Source organism: Carassius carassius, chromosome 3 (genome assembly GCF_963082965.1).
Source record: "Carassius carassius chromosome 3, fCarCar2.1, whole genome shotgun sequence".
Taxonomy (NCBI): domain Eukaryota; kingdom Metazoa; phylum Chordata; class Actinopteri; order Cypriniformes; family Cyprinidae; genus Carassius; species Carassius carassius.
In genome coordinates, this window is record NC_081757.1 from 7,041,671 (window position 1) to 7,060,832 (window position 19,162).

General features: G+C 37.9%; 1 protein-coding gene across 2 annotated transcripts in view; it reads right to left on the reverse strand.

Annotated features, from left to right (window-relative positions):
• Positions 1–226: 226 nt before the first annotated feature.
• The window catches only part of LOC132117663 (furin-1-like), a 107,653-nt gene continuing 88,717 nt past the window's right edge, over positions 227–19,162 (reverse strand). For both annotated transcript variants that reach the window (XM_059526985.1, XM_059526990.1), the window contains exons 10-16: positions 16,891–16,991; positions 16,449–16,552; positions 16,077–16,194; positions 13,192–13,371; positions 12,970–13,094; positions 9,096–9,209; positions 227–1,554 (exon numbers count right to left, since the gene is read on the reverse strand). In XM_059526985.1, the coding sequence (XP_059382968.1) occupies positions 935–1,554; positions 9,096–9,209; positions 12,970–13,094; positions 13,192–13,371; positions 16,077–16,194; positions 16,449–16,552; positions 16,891–16,991 (1,362 nt within the window). In that variant the 3' untranslated portion in view covers positions 227–934. The remainder of the gene's footprint in view (positions 1,555–9,095; positions 9,210–12,969; positions 13,095–13,191; positions 13,372–16,076; positions 16,195–16,448; positions 16,553–16,890; positions 16,992–19,162) is intronic.

The following is a 19,162-nucleotide window of genomic DNA, read 5'->3' on the forward strand; positions in this document are numbered from 1 at the left end:
CAAAAGATACTGTTAAAAATCCCCAGAGCAAAGCTGTCGAGCATCAAAAATGACAACAAACGGTATGTATATATATATATATATATATATATATATATATACGAAGAACACACACATGCATGTATATATTTAATATAAATGTCATATATATATATATATATATATATATATATATATATATATATATATATATATATATATATATATATATATATATATATATATATATATATAAATAAAAAATTTAGAGGCATTTGGACGTTTTTCCACCTAAGAAAATCATGCAGCTTTGCAATGTCATGAGACTGAGCAAATGATCTTTTGGAGAACTATTCTTTTAAACAGCCTACTGTACTTAAAATAATCATGAATTTGTCAATGTATAAACTCTAGGGGGAGCAGTAAGTTCTTCAGATGCGTTTAACAACACACTGCTCCGCTCTCCATCTGACCATGTAGAAATAGTGATATGTTCTTCTAAAAGGCTCCCTGCGCAAAGCCAGTGGATCCGACCCACTGGAGCACTGACTGACTTCATATAAACGTAGTTTCACTCACACTAACAAACACTCATTCACTCAAAGAAAAGCTTTGTTTTTCTCCTATGCAAATAAATCTTGCTGTTTCTTAAAATCTCACTAGGCAAGAGGAAGAGACCAAAAAAAGAATCATGTTTATTGTAATTCCGGGACAACCCTGTGACCATCGGCTCATCCCCATCGCTTGGGATTGGAAGCTTTTTCTATGTTGAGGCACCGAGAGAGGTCAACACCCAAGTGAATCATGGCTCATATAACTACGACAGGTGCAAAAAATAAACCAAAACCCCCAGAAGTGAGATATGCTCAGAAGAACCCCGGAAGGAAATCACACTAAAAAAGAGACAACAGTGCAGTAGAGGCTAGAGAGGGGAGGAACGTGGGCAAGAAGGTTGTTAAAGAGCACTTTGTGTTTTGATAAAGGCAGTCCTCTCATTGCGGATCTCAAATTCCTCGTTCTCCGACTCGGAATTGCCCTCGTCCTCCCTCCAAACGCTCGGGATGCCCTTGTAGGCCACTGCAGTGCGGTTGAAGCCGAACCCAACCAGTAACCCAGATCCTGGCCCGGCTTCGGCAGACAGTAGTTTGTTCTGTTTACGTGTGTGCATCTGCAGGAAGCTGAACACGGCCACAAATGTAGCCACGATGAAGGCACAGCTGAGCACGGCCACAGTCGCAGGCAGGCGAGAGGTGAGCTCTGGGTTCAGTTTGATGGATGAGCCACTGCCTTGCGTCTGGAACAGCCCGCCGTCCGGAGACTCACGTTGGATGTGGTTCTGGTGCAGACAGGTGCCGCTGACTGCGTCCAGGTGGCTGTGAGGATGGCAGGAGAGGCAGCTTTGAGGCCCCGTGCCGCTGCAGGTGAGGCAGATGGGGTCGCAGGGCTGACAGGCGGGACGGAGGACGGACGTCACCTCGTTGTTGGGGAGGAAAATGGAGCGGGTGCCTGCCGTGAAACCTGCTGGACAGTCTCTCACGCAGCTCTTGTTGTGCAAGTAGAAGCCGGGGTTGCACTCTGTGGGAGGAAGAAACAGAATTCAGTTTAGGCTTCAAAATACAAGCTAAACTATATTGCGGTTTTCCACTGATTATTTTCTAATTTTAAACCAAAAACCATGTTTACACTTGGATGGACATCTTTGAGAACAGCGTTCCTGAGGATTTAAAGGTTGAAATGCAAAGCTTGCATTCTTTGAAGGGCAGTTGAGTACATTCAGGAAGCAGACATGATGCGATGTTACATGCTGTACTCAATTTAAAACAGCAAATGTTATATTTCTACATAAGTGTTTTTGACGCCTTTTTAACGGTTATAACACCACCTATGGTCTGATCTCCATGAATCAGTCATCTGTCAGATGTTTTCAGCAAGTTTCATAAATGTTAGTTTTTGTTTAGGTTTTACAGGTTTTTGTGTATTTTGGCCACGCCCCTTTTATAAATGAACCTGTTATAATTAACAAAAGGACAAAAAACGTTTTTTTTGATAATGATTGATCAAGACAGTAAAGAGAATTTTTGATCAAGATTGAACGAAAAACATAGGACTAGTTTGCAAAAGTAGGTTTTTAGCATATTTAGGAATAATTAATAAACGATTTGATTGACAGCAATGGTTCTTGTATTATGAGATCATCTATCAAATGATATGCATACAGTGTGGATACGTAGCCTAATTAACCTTAAAATACTGATGTTAATAAAAAGAAAAGGAAAAACAAATGTATCAACATGTTATTGTCAAGCTTTTTGTGAAAATAAATGATTGGATATACAGTCGTGGCCAAATGTTTTGAGAATTACTTAAATATTGGAAATTGGAAAAGTTGCTGCTTAAGTTTTTATAATAGCAATTTGCATATACTCCAGAATGTTATGAAGAGTGATCAGATTAACTGCATAGTCCTTCTTTGCCATGAAAATTAACTTAATCCCAAAAAAAACCTTTCCACTGCATTTCATTGCTGTCATTAAAGGACCTGCTGAGATCATTTCAGTAATCGTCTTGTTAACTCAGGTGAGAATGTTGACGAGCACAAGGCTGGAGATCATTATGTCAGGAAGATTGGGTTAGAATGGCAGACTTAAGATGTTAAAAGGAGGGTGATGCTTGAAATCATTGTTCTTCCATTGTTAACCATGGTGACCTGCAAAGAAACGCGTGCAGCCATCGTTGCGTTGCATAAAAATGGCTTCACAGGCAAGGATATTGTGGCTACTAAGATTGCACCTAAATCAACAATTTATAGGATCATCAAGAACTTCAAGGAAAGAGGTTCAATTCTTGTAAAGAAGGCTTCAGTGCGTTTAAGAAAGTCCAGCATGCGCCAGGATCATCTCCTAAAGAGGATTCAGCTGCGGGATCGGAGTGCCACCAGTGCAGAGCTTGCTCAGGAATGGCAGCAGGCAGGTGTGAGCGCATCTGCACGCACAGTGAGGCCAAGACTTTTGGAAGATGGCCTGGTGTCAAGAAGGGCAGCAAAGAAGCCACTTCTCTCCAAAAAAAAACATCAGGGACAGATTGATCTTCTGCAGAAAGTATAGTGAATGGACTGCTGAGGACTGGGGCAAAGTCATATTCTCCGATGAAGCCCCTTTCCGATTGTTTGGGGCATCTGGAAAAAGGCTTGTCCGGGGAAGAAAAGGTGAGCGCTACCATCAGTCCTGTGTCATGCCAACAGTAAAGCATCCTGACACCATTCATGTGTGGGGTTGCTTCTCATCCAAGGGAGTGGGCTCACTCACAATTCTGCCCAAAAACACAGCCATGAATAAAGAATGGTACCAAAACACCCTCCAACAGCAACTTCTTCCAACAATCCAACAACGGTTTGGTGAAGAACAATGCATTTTCCAGCACGATGGAGCACCGTGCCATAAGGCAAAAGTGATAACTAAGTGGCTCGGGGACCAGAATGTTGAAATTTTGGGTCCATGGCCTGGAAACTACCCAGATCTTAATCCCATTGAGAACTTGTGGTCAATCCTCAAGAGGCGGGTGGACAAACAAAAACCCACTAATTCTGACAAACTCCAAGAAGTTACTATGAAAGAATGGGTTGCTATCAGTGAGGATTTGGCCCAGAAGTTGATTGAGAGCATGCCCAGTCGAATTGCAGAGGTCCTGAAAAAGAAGGGCCAACACTGCAAATACTGACTCTTTGCATAAATGTCATGTAATTGTCGATAAAAGCCTTTGAAACGTATGAAGTGCTTGTAATTATATTTCAGTACATCACAGAAACAACTGAAACAAAGATCTAAAAGCAGTTTAGCAGCAAACTTTTTGAAAACTAATATTCATGTAATTCTCAAAACTTTTGGCCACGACTGTACACAGACAAGGTTACCAAAAATGCAAGCATATATACAGTAAATGTATAGAAGTTTTGTGGGTATACCTTTAACCATCTGGGGACGGATTGGGCGGTACCACCCAAAATGGCATACTTTTACAAATGTGTAGTTATCTCAAAAACTATTAATGCTAGAGAGATGCGGTTTTTTTACCACTGAAAACAGCGGTATCCAGTTTGTATATTAAACACGCTTCCCTTATTGCGCAATACCACTGCGTAAACAGGCCAATGAAAACTATTATGTTAGGCAGATTCAACACGCAACAACCAATGTAAAAACTGCTGGGAGGAATATTTTTCTAACCCAATCAGAGGAAGGTTACCATGATTTATTCTAGCCATTCAGAGGACTCTGTAGCTCTGCTGTAGCCTTGTAAAAGCTGGGCTGGACTATAGTAAAACGACCTCCAGCCAGGTGTAATCAATAACCGATCGGAGAATCAGCATGAGGTGGAGAAAGCAGAAAGCGATCGGAGTGTTACAGAGAACGATCGGAGTATTAGCGAGCACAAAGAGATAAATTCGAGAGAGATATAGCATTATTACAGAATTGTTTTATCAAAATTGCAAGCAGTAAAAGATTTAGGGCAGAACAAGCTCTGGAACAATTACTGGAAAGTGACGAGGGGAAATCTGGAGCAGACAGCTTTTACACAGATGACGAAGTATTTTACCAGGATGGGGAATATCCATTTGAGGACTGGTATGTAACTTCAAATAACCTCTTTATCATTATAATTTATTATATCATACATCTTGAGTATGTATATGTTTTGGATTTTTAGTCAGATAGCGATTGAGGCATGAAATATTTGTTTTAGTGTACCATACTACTCTTTCCCTGTAAACTCAGTTCAAGAGTGGTGTGAAATTTGTTTCAATAGACTGACTTACTCAACTAAGTAAACTGATCAGGTCAAGAGAGGTGAAATGTGTTTTTAGTGTACAGTGGAGTTTCATAGGGTTACATGAGTTTATAGGAGTTATTTTTTCTACATTGAATTTTGACACAAAAAAAGCTTCCAGTTTGATTGTGTATTTGCTCTGATGCAGGATGCAGACAGGACAACTCGCCGCACACCCCTACCCATTGTCCCTTGGACCCAGCAAACCCTGCACACAAGCCTGCAGATGTCAGAAAGTACTGTGAGCACTGCAAGGCAAGCAAAGTGTACAACAAGACCTCCTGGCCTTGCTTTGCTCACTGGCATGCCTAGGACTGTTTGTAAAAAAAGTTAATTATTTAATTGTTCTTTACACATTTGATTAAACAATAACACATTTCTGTCAAGCAAAGAGTTTGAAAAAAAAAATTTTTTTCAAAAACTGTTCTATATTGTGTGTTTTTCAGTAATAAATGACAAAAAAAAATCTCATTTTCGTTTTTGAAATTCTCTAGTTTATTGTACAATTTTTCACTCATACTTCCTTTATAAACATATTGCATGCATGCTTATGGTAGCTTAGGGTCTTCTGAATCCATCGATACCAAATACATGGTGGTCCATCATCATTACATATGGTTTATAAGCCGAAATGTAAAAATAGAGAAAACAGACCAAAAAGGGCTTAGTCCCAAAAATAAAATAAAAAACGCCTAGGACTGTTTGTAAATAAAGTTAATTATTGAATTGTTCTTTACACATTTGATTGAACATTAACCCATTTCTGTCAAGCAAAGGGTTTGAAAAATATATTTTTGGGTCAAAAACTTTTCACTTTTGTTGTGTGAGGTAGGATTTTCAGTAATAAATGACAAAAATCTTATTTTCGTTTTTGAAATTCTCTAGTTTATTGTACAATTTTTCACTCATACTTCCTTCATAAACATATTGCATGCATGCTTATGGTAGCTTAGGGTCTTCTGAATCCATCGATACCAAATACATGGTGGTCCATCATTATTACATATGGTTTATAAGCCGAAATGTAAAAATAGAGAAAACAGACCAAAAAGGGCTTAGTCCCAAAAATGAAAAAACGCCTAGGACTGTTTGTAAATAAAGTTAATTATTGAATTGTTCTTTACACATTTGATTGAACATTAACCCATTTCTGTCAAGCAAAGGGTTTGAAAAATATATTTTTGGGTCAAAAACTTTTCACTTTTGTTGTGTGAGGTAGGATTTTCAGTAATAAATGACAAAAATCTCATTTTTGTTTTGAAATTCTCTAGTTTATTGTACAATTTTTCACTCATACTTCCTTTATAAACATATTGCATGCATGCTTATGGTAGCTTAGGGTCTTCTGAAACCATCGATACCAAATACATGGTGGTCCATCATCATTACATATGGTTTATAAGCCGAAATGTAAAAATAGAGAAAACGGACCAAAAAGGGCTTAGTCCCCTAAGGGTTAATACACTGTGCAAACCTATTTGAAAGCTTATTGTCTGGCTCTGGGTGCCTTCACAGTCTTATTTAATGGTGTTTTTTTGCTTTGTTTTTTAAACAAAAAATAATTCATGGTAAATCAACATTTGGCCTCAAACGCTTGTTGCTAGAGTTTAATTTGTATTATACCCGTTACATCCTTTAAATAGGATGCAGAGTTGGGCAGCTTGTGTGTGTGTGTGTGAAGTGTGATAGAGTAAATGAATCTGCCTGAGGACTGAAGCTATACACTGCATTGCTCTGTGCTGCTTAGGCTTATTTACACCTCAAACACTGCCTGCCAAGCCAAGAAGAAATACGATCCAGGAAATTCAGGTCTTTTCAAATGTGCTACCTTGCCTGATGCGAGTCCTATTACTGGAATAATTACTAAACCATCCAATTCAGCATCTTCTGACAACTGAAAAGGCTTATGTACTAAAAGGCATTTTTTCAGGGCAAAATTCCTATTTATGGGTTGGTAGGGCATGTCGGGTTGCTGTGGTAACAGTTCTTAACACCTGGAGAGGGTTCAAGCTGCGGAGATCAGATCAGGGATAATATGCAACCATTAATAACAGCAGAATGAGCACCAGGAAGAACTCTTGGATCTATCTTTGAGAATCATACACAGTTAAGGCAACTAACCTGACATACACGAAGGGCTTTTGCTGATACAAACAATAAAAACATTTATTTTGTGTATTTGGTGTAATGAAATGTGTTTATTTGGTTCAAGGTTCAAAAAACACATTATTTTCCACATACTGTACACTAATGTTTCTCCTCAATTTTTACAAAGCTCATCGTTCTGAAAAGCAAAGTGTGCTCTGATTGGCCAGCTATCCAGCGCATTGTGATTGGCCGAATGCCTCAAGCATGTGACGGAAATGTGATGCCATCTACCAGCACGACCAGATAAAAACAATTAAACCCATTAAAACAAGGAATTTGTTGCATCCAGTGGGAACATAATTACTGACTATAATGACTTATACTGTCTTTAAATGCATTGCGTATCACGCCGCATAAACATGAAACTACGACTGCATTTGTGATCGGAGAAACGACAAACAACAAGAGCTACTCTACACTGCTCAAAACTCACGTCTGAATCATCAGTGGCAAATTCTTTAAACATGAAAACATACTTACAGACTGTGAGTCAGAACAGCCAGCATTGTAGGCTACTCTCCCAGGATCAGGAAACATTTTTCTGTTAAATGTGCTGCACACATCTGAATATTTGGGTTGAACTGTTCTGGAACAGTGTTATAAATAAAACTTAACCACTGATTTCTAGTTGTGTCCTCTTTTGGAAGGCCAAACAAAGTATTTTACCTTTAACAACGAAACGCACAGTGTCTCCACAACATGACAGCAGCGGCAACAGCGAGAATCAAAGTTACTCTTTTCTTTGTGTGTGGGGTCGCGTTAGAACGAGACGTTTTAGAAGAGCGTGGACAAGTCAACTTTTATAAAGAACATCTCTTTGGGTTTGAGACTTTAGTCTTTGCAACTTTAGGGATCTTATCTATTCACAAAAAGCTTGTAACATTCCAAAGAGAAAGGAAAACTTAAAATAACATCATATGACCCCTTTAACCTTTTTTTTGTTCGTTTTGAACAATTTGGTTATTTTTGTGTTCTTTTCATTGAATGTAGCCTTTATTTTAAAGAGTGTACACGGTGTAAACAGGCTTTAAGAAACTTATTGGGAGATAAATCAACTACCTACACCTCTGCCCATCATAGTGCACAAAAAGAGGTGAAGAGCATATTTTGAGAATTCATAAAGAAATCCTTTGAGTATGGTGTCATTTAGAGGAGGTGATGGCCAGTGGAGGCGGCAGAGGACAGAAAAAGGAAAGAGCTGATGAAAGAGTAGTGGCAGGGTCAGTGTGTGTGTGTGTCTGTGTGTGTGGAGAGGTAAGAATGAGCTGGCAACGAGTGTCCACAGAGAGGGGGACGGCCGCAGGCTAAACTGGACAGGTGCCTTCAACACGGCTGCCAATGCAGCTGGCACTGTGAACTAATTCCAGGATAGAGTTATGAACACACAGTTTAACAACAGCTAAGACATGACCAGCACAACACACTCAACACAAGCTAAAGGGACCTATAAAAACAGCTGCAAGCTTTATACATTTAGTTTAAAGCTTTCAATTAGTGGGGAGATTATCGGGGTCAGATTTACAGTTATGTATTAATGTATTTAATACATAAATTAAACATTTTGTGAAACCACAGACTAGTGTTCAAAAGTTTGGGAATAAAGTGCTCCCCAAGGCTGCATTTATTTGACCATTAAGTTGTGTGAAATATTATTACAAATTAAAACTACTGTTTTCTATATTATTATATTTTTTCAAATGTCATTTATCCCTGTGAAGTAAAGCTGAATTTTCAGAATCATTTCTCCTGTCTTCAGTGTTTTTCAACTAAATTAATGTTGTGTTCTAATTTACGGCATAATGCCTACATTTTCTTAAAAACAGAACATAAAACAGAATGATATGCATGTAATTACACAATGATTAACATTTCAAATTGCAGCATGCTTCTCTGTTGTTGCATGACTCTACATGACATGATTCATTTAGAAAAAAAATTCGATTTTGCATTTTTTAATGCAAAATATTACACAAAATGTTGTGCAAAAAGTCCAAAAGTTTGAGAAGACTAATAAAATAATAAGTCGAGATGTTAAATGATGTTAATATGCAGCTGAAAACAGCTTAAGTACTGAGGACAGCTAGTGAATGCCACTAGTGGTTACCAGGGGGCGCACTTCCCCCATCATTTACTCTGACACTTACCTGTGCAGATCTGATTCAGGTCGTATGTTTTGCAGCTGCTGGAGTCTGCTGCTGAACGGCCAGATAAACTAGAAGCTGTGCCATAGAGAACCAGCGTGAACTGAGTCAGAGTGCCTAAAACAGACACAGAGAGAGAGAGAGAGAGAGATTCAACAATCTGACTCGTGCACACAAGAAACTCACAAAATGAGGACAGATGCCAGTTGTGAATCATTATGTCTGTGTTCATTCTGTCTCAATCAGTAGACTGTGCTACACTATATGACATTTATTCAGTCGGCAGATGCTGTCAACTCAAAAATTAGGAACACAAGCAACCGACCAAAAGCAAACAAGATTAGCAGAGCTGATTTTAGAATAGAGCTGAAGTTAGAATAGAGGTATTAAAGCAAAAAGCCACAAGAGGCAATATACAACCCGAATTCCGGAAAAGTTGGGACGTTTTTTAAATTTTAATAAAATGAAAACTAAAGGAATCTCAAATCACATGAGCCAATATTTTATTCACAATAGAACATAGATAACGTAGCAAATGTTTAAACTGAGAAATTTGACACTTTTATCCACTTAATTAGCTCATTTAAAATTTAATGCCTGCTACAGGTCACAAAAAAGTTGGCACGGGGGCAACAAATGGCTAAAAAAGCAAGCAGTTTTGAAAAGATTCAGCTGGGAGAACATCTAGTGATTAATTAAGTTAATTGATATCAGGTCTGTAACATGATTAGCTATAAAAGCTTTGTCTTAGAGAAGCAGAGTCTCTCAGAAATAAAGATGGGCGGGGCTCTCCAATCTGTGAAAGACTGCGTAAAAAAATTGTGGAAAACTTTAAAAACAATGTTCCTCAACGTCAAATTGCAAAGGCTTTGCAAATCTCATCATCTACAGTGCATAACATCATCAAAAGATTCAGAGAAACTGGAGAAATCTCTGTGCGTAAGGGACAAGGCCGGAGACCTTTATTGGATGCCCGTGGTCTTCGGGCTCTCAGACGACACTGCATCACTCATCGGCATGATTGTGTCAATGACATTACTAAATGGGCCCAGGAATACTTTCAGAAACCACTGTCGGTAAACACAACCTGCCGTGCCATCAGCAGATGCCAACTAAAGCTCTATCATGCAAAAAGGAAGCCATATGTGAACATGGTCCAGAAGCGCCGTCGTGTCCTGTGGGCCAAGGCTCATTTAAAATGGACTATTTCAAAGAGGAATAGTGTTTTATGGTCAGACGAGTCCAAATTTGACATTCTTGTTGGAAATCACGGACGCCGTGTCCTCCGGGCTAAAGAGGAGGGAGACCTTCCAGCATGTTATCAGCGTTCAGTTCAAAAGCCAGCATCTCTGATGGTATGGGGGTGCATAAGTGCATACGGTATGGGCAGCTTGCATGTTTTGGAAGGCTCTGTGAATGCTGAAAGGTATATAAAGGTTTTAGAGCAACATATGCTTCCCTCCAAACAACGTCTATTTCAGGGAAGGCCTTGTTTATTTCAGCAGGACAATGCAAAACCACATACTGCAGCTATAACAACAGCATGGCTTCATCGTAGAAGAGTCCGGGTGCTAACCTGGCCTGCCTGCAGTCCAGATCTTTCACCTATAGAGGAAATTTGGCGCATCATTAAACGAAAAATATGTCAAAGACGACCACGAACTCTTCAGCAGCTGGAAATCTATATAAGGCAAGAATGGGACCAAATTCCAACAGCAAAACTCCAGCAACTCATAGCCTCAATGCCCAGACGTCTTCAAACTGTTTTGAAAAGAAAAGGAGATGCTACACCATGGTAAACATGCCCCGTCCCAACTATTTTGAGACCTGTAGCAGAAATCAAAATTGAAATGAGCTCATTTTGTGCATAAAATTGTAAACTTCTCAGTTTAAACATTTGCTATGTTATCTGTGTTCTATTGTGAATAAAATATTGGCTCATGTGATTTGAAAGTCTTTTAGTTTTCATTTTATTAAAATTTAAAAAACGTCCCAACTTTTCCGGAATTCGGGTTGTATTAGCAATCTGACCAAAGTGAACTAAAACAAAACAAATATATATATATATATATATATATATATATATATATATATATATATATATATATATATATATATATATATATATTTAGTTGCCTAAGGAAACATGCACAAGAAAAATAACTAAAACTTAATAATGAAAATATGTCAAATGCAAAGTAATCTCCATTGGTATTCTATACTTGAAGAGTTTATTTGCAAGAGTTTGTATCACTTGTATACAAGATAAATTGACAGCACCCTTTCTGTTTTGACAGTCTGATTGTATATTATCACCTGTACATCTTGCTCATTTTGTGGCCAATAACACACAATACGCAGAAGATAAAAGTTTGATCATCGTTGTGGCCTGTAACAGCACAAAAAATGTCTGAACACAGACTTCTTGTCATCATTCAGTGACTGTAGTGCCACACTGCTTCGATGTTCATTAGACAGATGGCACACTTTGTCTCCAGTCCAATAAAGTCAGTAGCGCTGTAAATTCTTAAAGCAACAAAGAGAAATGGACTAGGTAATGCACTGGACGAATGGTCCATTCAATCCAGACATAAAGCAGTTGTGTTAGTGTCTGAGCAGGACAAATGAATGGGCTTTGGCTGGAAGTCTCTTTATATTTACAGTGTTCATTAGCGACTGGAGAGTCCTCAGTCCTCTGATTTACTTAGCTAGATTTAATTAATCAGAATTACTGCGGGGTGTGGTGAAGGAAGACAAATTGACTGTGACATAAAAGAGGAAGAAAACAGGATTGGGCAAATCGGGCAGATTTGGAGAGAAGATACTCTACACTCCTGTGAAGTGCAAAGCAGGGCACTGGGAGACATAAAAAAGAGACTTTTTTGTATCAAAATCAATATCGGACTCTTTTTAATCATTTTAAAAGTCTCAGATTGTTTTATCTTTTATTTTATTTATTTTATTCTATTTTATGATTATCTACTTTTTATCATTTTTGTTTAATTGTATTTATGTTTTCTTTAGGCTCTTTTATTACTCAGTTTCATTCATTTTTATTATAATGTGTTTATTTTATTGGATCACAATCAATGTTTGACTTTTTTTGACTTTTTTTCAAGTCAAATTGTTTTTTTTATTTTATTTTCTATAAAAAATTTTTTTATCTTTTTTATTTTCTCTTTTTATTACCATTTTTGTTTTGTTTTTATTTTATCATGCCTTTTATTTAATTTTTTATTTTGCTTTAATTTGATCAATTTTGTTTTATTTCATTTTTATTATCTTTCTTAAAGTAGTGTTTATTAGTAGAGAAGCGGATATTTGAAGAGAGTCAGGACAATATTAGTGAAAGCGACCTGGGGGCTGTTTCATAAAAGAAGTCAAGAAAAGCAGGGATTAAAGTCCAAAACCTGACTTGAAATAACCTAAGAAATCAATCGGGACTAAAGCGGTTTCATAAACAACAATTTAAGTTCACGCAATCTCACTAATTCGATCCAGGTTCAGTGAATCAAGGTCATTTTATGTGCACACTTATTCTCAAGCAGCCCTTAAGGTCCATCATGGATCAAACTGCACTGTTTAATGCATTTGAGACATTGAGTTTTCCTCAGTGCATAACTGGTATATTTATATAGGTATAATTTTCACATGTAAATGTTAGAAAGTCATATAAATATATAAATTTTACTGTCAGGAGTGGGCGAGTTTTCACGAGTGAGCGAGCGCTGGTGCGCACATCTGTGCTAAATATAATAGCGCAATTAGTTTCCCAGCGTAAGTTGCCAGAGTGACTGAGCTTGAGCGATGGCAATTTTGCTTTCGGAAACCAAATCAAGTTACAAAAAACCTGCATATTGGATGGATGAGCTATTACCATAGTCGTTGGTTCCAGCCACGTTCTCAATCTCCAACGTCCATTCTCCACGAGGGTCCTCATCCCAGGAGTGGGTGGTCATGAAAGCCCAGTCATTGAAGCCATCAGAGGAGTAATCGTGGGGTCTGAGCGAGAAAGAGACAGAGAATGTTACACTTAACTGATTTCAGCTATACTCTATCTGAGTATAAATGTGTGGATGTATCCCTATCAGTGCCTGACCTGGGTGCAAGCAGCGTGGAGCGGGTGCCCTGTGGGCTGATCAGGTAGATGGCCAGGTTTCCTCTGCGGTTGTAGGACAGGGTGAGCTGGGCTTGAGCATGTTCTAATGAGCTCACAAAGGTGTCCGTCCCAGCACATGCATCCACACTCTTTTTGATCACCAAATGACCCCCAATATTCCTAAAAACAGGAAAAAAGTGTTCAAGAACTGACCGATAAACCACAGTGAAAAGTTATACTTTTAATTCAAGTAATTATGAATTAAATTAAAATTTAAAAGCACAAGATTTATCTGAAGTATAATTTTTTTGTAAAAATGTAAGTCTTTACTGTCACTTTCATTCACTAGATTACAATCCTGCAGACCCCAAATTTCAGAAGTTCAGTGTAAGATCATCAAAATATTCGAAAACAAGAACCACGATTTAGCTGAAACCACAATCTTAACACTAGATATGGTTCAGATCCTCTTTTAATGTGTCATTTATCATCCACCTGGTGAAAACTGTTTGTTCAATTGCTTATAAAAGCAACGGCACACACACAAAGTCGTGTGTGTTTAAAATGGTAAATTACCCAAATGTTTACTGAAGCCTCAAAAGAAAGCATCACTATTATCTTAAGTAATTAATATTATAAAATGTTTAAATAAATTTCCAAACATTGTTTGAACAAATAGGTAATAATTGCCCACACTAGAAGATGATATTATACATAAAGCAATATGATGAAAGCATTAATGTGTTTACTTGCATCAAACTGGCTTTATAAATAGCTACTGGGAAAGATGAACTGATTTTTACTATATCAAACTGCTGCTGCAACGCTTTACCAGGAATGTGCAAAACACATTCCTGGTCCAGCAGAAAGGTTCAGTCAGGTTAAGACCTGTGCCACCGATGACCGCAACAGTAGCTGATAGGCTTTTGGCACTCTAAACCCAATCCTATAAGGAGCTTAGAGCGGCCCGGCCCGGCTCACCAGAGACAGAGTTACACTAGAAGAAGAGCTTAAATCAAGAAAGAGAATGACATGCTACAGCCTCTGACAAGTCCATGAGGAATGAAGCGTAACCCCTCTGTACGTGGTAACGCCACAGCGCGTGCAAGACTTCAAGTCAGAGATGTTGCAAGCAAAAAATGAAGAAAAATACGGAAGAGGTGGAAGTGAGGCAGACCATAATCACTTCGCTCTGTGACTTCTGCAACCAGCATGTTAAATTGGGCTTTGCTCCAAAAGCCCTTGATCTTTCCATAACGTTGGTGAACCATAAAGGATGACTGGAGGAAGGGATAAAAAGAGGGTGAGTTTTTAGAGCGAGAGACATGATATGCTGCTAGAGAGGATGAGATTGTTGTAGAGGTACTTTGAGAGTCCGTCTTGAGTTCCAAGATGACAGCAGTGATGGAAGTGTGACAAACGTGGATGTAACAAGCTTATCTGCAAGTCATTACTTCCTTTAAACACACTCTGTAGGCAGCGGAGATGCCTCATGCACTGAAGCATCATTGGAGTTGTGCAGCTCTAAATTTAAATATGATAAACCGTCAAAAGTGATGTTTCGCTCCCACCTCGTTTCATATTCCCGTTTCCTACTGCACTTCATGACCTTTTTAGCAGTACTAAATTTAAAGCATTCCATTTGTGTGAACCTCAGTTCGCAATATGTTAGTGAAGAATCAATTAAGACTGTAGTTTCTTCTAACAGAGGATTTAGTTCACACAAAAATGTATATTCTGTCAATTTACTACAAAAGTTATTTTGCAGAATGCTCATGCTGCTTGAAACGGTTATATTTTTCCATCCGAAACGTTTTTTAATAATAAGAATTTAAACAAAATAATAATTTTATAATCAAAAAGACTGTCTAATCAAATGAATTAATAAATCTATATTTAAAGACATTTATATTTAAAAACTATTTTCATGACTTTAATTTACCCCCTATTAAAAAAATATGTAAATATGTTTTTTTTTTTTATCAAAGAATTCTTAAAAAAAAAAAAAAAAAAAGATAAAAAATAAAAAAAAATGCTTCATGTTATCCAGCAAAATACGAAGCAGCTAAACTGTTTTAAACATCGATAACAATAATAAATGTTTCTTGATCAGCATATCAGCATATTAATCATTTCTGAAGGATCATGTAGAGTAATGATGCTCAAAATTCAGCTTTACATCACTGGAGCAAATTAAATTTTTAAAATACATTTAAATAAACAGTTATTTAAAACTGGAAAAAATATATCACAGTGTTACTATTAATATATTTTAGTATATTTACTATTAATGTATTTTATTTATAAAAATCTTACAGATACCAAAAATTTGAATTGTATTAAAATATATGAATTCACGCTAACATTATATTATTTTTAACAAATAAAGAGCTTCACAGACTAATCCAATATTATTATCCTTATTACACTGAATCTTATTCTACATTTTATTATGAAATTTCACCGATTTTGGCTGTTTGACAATTAGAATAAACCAGGAATCGTATTTAAATTAGATTAACTGTGTTCCTGTACATTTAAAAAATTTAAATTTAAGATTACATGAAATTCAACGTTAATTCCATTTTAATGACTGCATTTCTGAGATTCAGTCCACATTTTCTTCAGCACAAAAAAATCATAGGGCTTTATCTATGCAATCAAGTGGATAAAAACTAAGGCCTTCAAACTCCAAAAAGTCATATTTTTGCTATGATGTTTTATGTCTTTTTGAAGACCAAGAGCACTGGTTTCACTGAATGGAAAACAGCAGCGTAAACATTCAGTTTGAATGGACATAAAAGTAAGAAAATTAAAGAGTTGCCCATTTTTGCTACCAAAACAAAACCTTTTAAGATCAATCCAGTACAGAGGTTTTAACCTACCTAGGCTCAGACACCAAGGTAAGGACACATTTCCGCTGAGGTCCAACATTTGTCCAGTTCTTTGCCAGAGCCACAATGGCTCCAGCATCCAGCAGACCATATCCATAAGAGTGACTTACTGTAGGAGAGAGAGAGAGAGAGAGAGAGAAATCAATACTGTTGAAAGTAACTATAGAACCAGTTTAAAAAGGTTGTAAAAAGACTGACATTATAAGTAAAGAGGTGAATTAAAGAGGTTTTGCAGACTGGTGCAGCCAATGATACTCTTATCGATCTAATCACAAAGCGTTCAAGTAGCTGGAAAGTGGAAAGACAAGCCAGAGTGAAAGGATAGAGGAGGGAGCGATGAAAAGCAACGAGATGGGCTTTTACCTCTGCGACCCACTCCATTTGTCTTCCAGTCATTGGTGGTGAGGTGGGCAGGGTTTGACGTCCTCACAACCAGATGCTGCATGTCTCTCCAGGTCAGGTTTTTACTGTGGAGAGAAGTGTTAGTGCCTTTCTTTCCTTCATGTGAGATACATGGTGGAACGAAACACAAACAGCTCTCTAGATAATCTATCCTGCCCTTTCGTAAAAGGTCACGGATAGCTACAGGTGGAGTCATAAAGGTTATATTGTTACTAGTGCATTCATTTAAAATGATAGCGCTCAATGCATGCGTTTGATCCAAATGAGAATTTGAAGGTTAATTCCAGTCTGCCAATCTAGCCAGCAGCCATTTTATTTCGAAAGCCTCGGGTCCCTCAAATTGCTGATAAAGAAAGATGACCTCGCTTGAGGACAGGACAAAACCATGCTTCGGATGACTTACTTGGCCTCAAGGGCGAGGGCGATGATTCCTGCCGCCAGTGGGGCCGAGGCAGAGGTGCCTGTGTGGGAGTCTGTGCACTTCTGCCTGAGGTCTGTAGTGACCTGAAACAGGAAACATATCGCATCACTGATATGACGGGAAAAATCCAATTATTCCAAACGGGAACACAATACCAACACTGTACTGACATGACAATGAAGTCTCTCATAAAAGATAATCAAAAAAGTTTTCCTGAGGCACAATAATAATAGTAGGATTTTAACAAACTGTCAGGATTTTGAAATAAAAGTGTTCTTTTTAAATAAAGGTTATATATTTTTTCTAAATATTTCTAACATTTATTTGTAAATAAATGCAGCCTTGGTGAACATAAGACATTTAAATAATTTTAATATTCCAAACTTTTGACCATTAGCTTGTATGTCAAATTATAAGGGAGATCTTGATTTCTCAATTCATGACCCGTTTCATAATCTTGCTTATTGTGTCCAACATTGCTATTTTTATTTGTTTATACTCACAATCAAGAATTCAAACAAGACCCTTACACTCAGCATTACATTTTGATGTACAACTAGTCCCTCACCATTTGTGCTACAGGTATAATGGATACCTCAGATGTTGAGGAGCAACAACAGGAGGGGTATTTGGGAGAGCAAAAATAGAGCGGGAATGAGGATTTCACAGAGACTTGGGAATTGGGCTCTTTCCACTTGGGCCAGTAGGCAACCACCCAGAGCTTCCTAGCAACTGCATATCAATGCCTTGGCAACAAGTCTTGCATCACGGCACTGGCATCTGCATGGCAAGCACCTCTTCTCATATTCTTCAGAAAATGTAAAAACCCTGTAAAAACTGCCATTCAGCTTCTGCCCGTTAAGTGACCCAGGTGGTTCAGTTAAATGTTTGACATTTTCGACACTTGAGGGTAAAAAGCTCAGCATCTTTAGGCCCTTAGGGTCACACAGACAGAGCCGGAACTTTCAAGACAAATGGAAACATAAGACTTGACGGCTGACACTTAAAAAGCCAGGCATCGCAGGATGTGCACTGACTGCGACAGACCTCCTTGCGTGAGACTAATTACTAGAAATGGCAGAGAGGCTGAATGACAGGAGCGATGACGGGAGAATTCAGCAATTGCACAATTAAAAAATGGATCTCGGGAGACCACAGGAGAGGAATATCGCCTGACAGAGTCTCTGCTGCAGAGGAAACAGCGGGTATCAGGCTTCTGTCCTTTAAAAGCACCACCATTGTGAAAGCCAGTGTCTGTGTCTTGAATGCGGGACAATAGGTGAGTCAGTCAGGCATAGCCGGTTATGAGAACAATGCTTGGGTGTGCGCCTCTGTCGACACAGAGCCGGGTAAAGAAACAAAACCGAACATGAGCAAAGAAAATGTCATGCTATGATACTGAGGGGTTGTTATTTTGAATCAAAGGGATATTTGTGTTTTGAAACTACAGCTTGACATTTTGTGAAGAACCCAATAAGGTTGTTTGCTGGTGCAAAAGTCAGTGTCAATATGGCAGTGTGTTGTAGTTTGTTGCCAGGGTGTTGCTATAGGCTTGCTAAGGTGATCTAAATGTTCTGGGACTGGAATTACGAATCATTCTTAAGATTTTTTTTTTCTTCTAAAATTCTAAAAATTCTAAAATTTCTAAAAATAAAGAGTTAGGTTGGACATACATGCTTGCACTCTGTCCCAGCCTAGACATAGCTACAATGAATAAAAGAAATAAATGAACATAAAAATAAATACCTTTTTAATAATTTATAGTAATCTATACAAACAGTATTTTGCTAAAAATCTTTTTAATTTATTAATAATAATTAATAAACACAAAAACTCAAATGTGTGAGCTGCCAGCTACCATGTGTGGATGGACTCAAATACTGTAGCTTTTCTGTAGCTGGTTGCTTTGTCTGTTTAGGAGACGTTGTAATACTTAGGGCTGGGGTTTGTCGAAATCCCTGAGCACAAGTGTATGCAATAAAAACAGTGACGCTCAACTTAACAAACATCATTAATAATCACAAACATAAAGATAAAACCAAGCCATGCATGATAGTGAAAGGATATGGTTTGCAATCACAAGAACATCCGTGTTTTTGAAGTTTCAAACAGGCCATGAAGACAAAACCATCTATCTTCCCTCTCACTAGAGGAAAGATAGAATTCACTGACAGCCAAAAAGCCTTTAAGAACTTAAAAGCCGTGGCAACAATTCTTCATAAATTGGCTTGGCAGTCTATCTTCTGATCTCCAA